Source organism: Charadrius vociferus, unplaced genomic scaffold (assembly GCF_000708025.1).
Source record: "Charadrius vociferus isolate BGI_N301 unplaced genomic scaffold, ASM70802v2 scaffold400, whole genome shotgun sequence".
Classification (NCBI taxonomy): Eukaryota; Metazoa; Chordata; class Aves; order Charadriiformes; family Charadriidae; genus Charadrius; species Charadrius vociferus.
Genome location: NW_009646556.1, coordinates 901,655 through 902,476, shown reverse-complemented (window position 1 = coordinate 902,476; position 822 = coordinate 901,655). Strand labels below are relative to the sequence as shown.

The 822-nt window shown below is 56.9% G+C and overlaps 1 protein-coding gene across 1 annotated transcript in view; it reads right to left on the bottom strand.

Moving 5' to 3' along the window:
- LPCAT2 (lysophosphatidylcholine acyltransferase 2) overlaps positions 1-822 on the bottom strand; it is a 39,792-nt gene that overhangs the window by 31,741 nt on the left and 7,229 nt on the right. The window contains exon 3 of the mRNA XM_009886479.1: positions 104-192. Coding sequence (XP_009884781.1) covers positions 104-192 — 89 coding nt within the window. The remainder of the gene's footprint in view (positions 1-103; positions 193-822) is intronic.

The following is an 822-nucleotide window of genomic DNA, read 5'->3' as shown; positions in this document are numbered from 1 at the left end:
GGGAACTGCCGGGCGGAAACCTGAGGGAGGCGCCGGGGGCTCCTGCCCGCGCTCTCCTCCCGCCGCTCGGCGCTGACCGGAGTCACGTATACCTCCTGTAAACCCTACAGCGCTGGTCGCTGAGGCGACGTTTGCCGTACGACATCCCAGTTGCGTTGTTTATATGCATTGACCCCTCAGGGTCAACGCGGTCTGAGAGGGAAAAGAGACAAACGCGGTCATGGCAGACAACTGAAGCCGTTTCTAGGAGAAGCGTGCATTTCCACCCCTGCAGAAGGCTCATACGAAGGCTCGTACGCCTGTCTTGAGTAGGTGAGGTGTAGAGATCCGCTGCAGGCTGCCTTTACCTGCTGGTTCACGTGGGATCTCCTCCCACACACCGGCCCTGTAGGGACATACCATGAGCTGGAATCCTGTGGCCAGCAGGACTGGGGCAGCGACTGTCCCCCTGTACTCGGCACTTGTGAGGCCCCACCTCAAATACAGTGTTCAGTTTTGGGCCCCTCACTACAAGAAAGACATTGAGGGGCTGGAGCGTGTCTAGAGAAGGGCAACGGAGCTGGTGAGGGGTCTGGAGCACAAGTCTGACAAGGAGCGGCTGAGGGAACGGGGGGTGGTTCAGCCTGGAGAAAAGGACGCTGAGGGGAGACCTTCTCGTTCTCTACAGCTACCTGAAAGGAGGGTGTAGCCAGGGGGGGTCAGTTTCTTCTCTCAATTACAGGTGATAGAACAAGAGGAAATGGCCTCAAGTTGCACCACGGGAGGTTTAGATTGGATGTTAGGAAAAATCTCTTCACAGAAGGCGTTATGAAACATTGGAAC